Source organism: Dictyostelium discoideum (assembly GCF_000004695.1).
Source record: "Dictyostelium discoideum AX4 chromosome 3 chromosome, whole genome shotgun sequence".
NCBI lineage: Eukaryota > Evosea > Eumycetozoa > Dictyosteliales > Dictyosteliaceae > Dictyostelium > Dictyostelium discoideum.
Window position 1 is genome coordinate 2416463 of NC_007089.4, and position 1385 is coordinate 2417847.

The 1385-nt window shown below is 25.3% G+C and overlaps 1 protein-coding gene across 1 annotated transcript in view; it reads right to left on the reverse strand.

Annotated features, from left to right (window-relative positions):
- Nucleotides 1-205: 205 nt before the first annotated feature.
- The window catches only part of DDB_G0279673 (hypothetical protein), a gene marked incomplete at both ends in the record, with an annotated part of 1941 nt that continues 761 nt past the window's right edge, over nucleotides 206-1385 (reverse strand). The window contains one exon of the mRNA XM_636498.1: nucleotides 206-1385. This exon is cut by the window's right edge and continues 761 nt beyond it. Coding sequence (XP_641590.1) covers nucleotides 206-1385 — 1180 coding nt within the window.

A 1385-nucleotide genomic window follows, 5' to 3' on the forward strand; every position in this document is an offset into this window, starting at 1 on the left:
TTTTTATATTTTTTTTTTTTCTAATCTTTTTTTTATATATTATGACAAGGAAAAAAAAGAAATAAAAAAAGAGTAATATTATTTTTAAGATTATTATGATTATGATTATGAGTATTATATGTTATATAAATCGATCGGAGAAAGAAATATTATAATTTTTTTTTTTTTTTTTTTTTTTTTTTTTTTTTTTGATTATTTGATTTGATTATTGATCTTCATCAATGTACAATTCAGAATCATTAGAGTTAAACAAAGAACTATGATGTTGTTTGCTATGGTTATTTTTATAAGTAGTGGAGGATTTAATTGGAGAAGAGTTAACTAATGGACTATTTTGACAACTATTATTTAAACTACGACTAGAGGTGGCACCAGAGTAATAGTCTGAACTTGAATTTCTCTTTTTTCTAATTTCAAGATCCATTTGAATATCAAGTGATGGTGAATTCAAAATTGAAGGAGATGAAGCTGACAAAGAAGATGAAGAAGTATGTGGGTCAATTGCAGAGAGTGATCTTTTTCTACCACCATTGCTAATTGATATTTCATCAGAGAAAATTCTGGAATATAATTTTGAAGGGCTGGCAGAAGAGAGTATTAATGGAGAACCCAAAGTTGGAACGAATCCAGATGATGATGATAATGGTGAGAGAGCACTGGAAGCTGGTGAAGCGCAATTTGAAGAGGAACCTTTTCTATTACCTTTTTGTGGTAATACCCATGGATCAACATTTTGTTTTAATCTCCAAAAGCCATTTTGTTTAAATTTATCCATACCAGATTCAAAAATATTTTTACTATGACTTAACATATCTTGGATTTGTTTATGCCAGTTGTCAGACTTTTTCTTGTTTAAGCATAGGATATCCCAATGGCCAGTCATAAAATCATATACATCAGTTTTTAATGAAAAGAATTGTTTATCTGGCATTTCATTATGGAGAGTAAAGAATACAACACGCATTATACTTGCCCATGTTGGTGATTTAATTAATACTTCTGGTTGTCCTCTTAAACATAATAAACATTCATTTAATGTACATTGTATTGAATTATTATTATTATTGCTATTATTATTATTATTATTATTATTATTATTATTTGATGAAAATAAGGTTGGTGAAGAACCACTATTAATATTTGGTGAGCTAATGGTACAAGATTTAAATGCACTGTTTAATGATGCAGATGACACATTTGGTGATGTTGATAATAAATTGGAATAACTTGTTGATGGTGAAATAGGGTTACCATTATAGTTATGAAATTTAATTGAATTATTATTATTATTATTATTATTATTATTTATATTATTATTATTATTATTATTATTTATATTATTATTATTATTATTATTTATATTATTTATATTATTAATATTATTA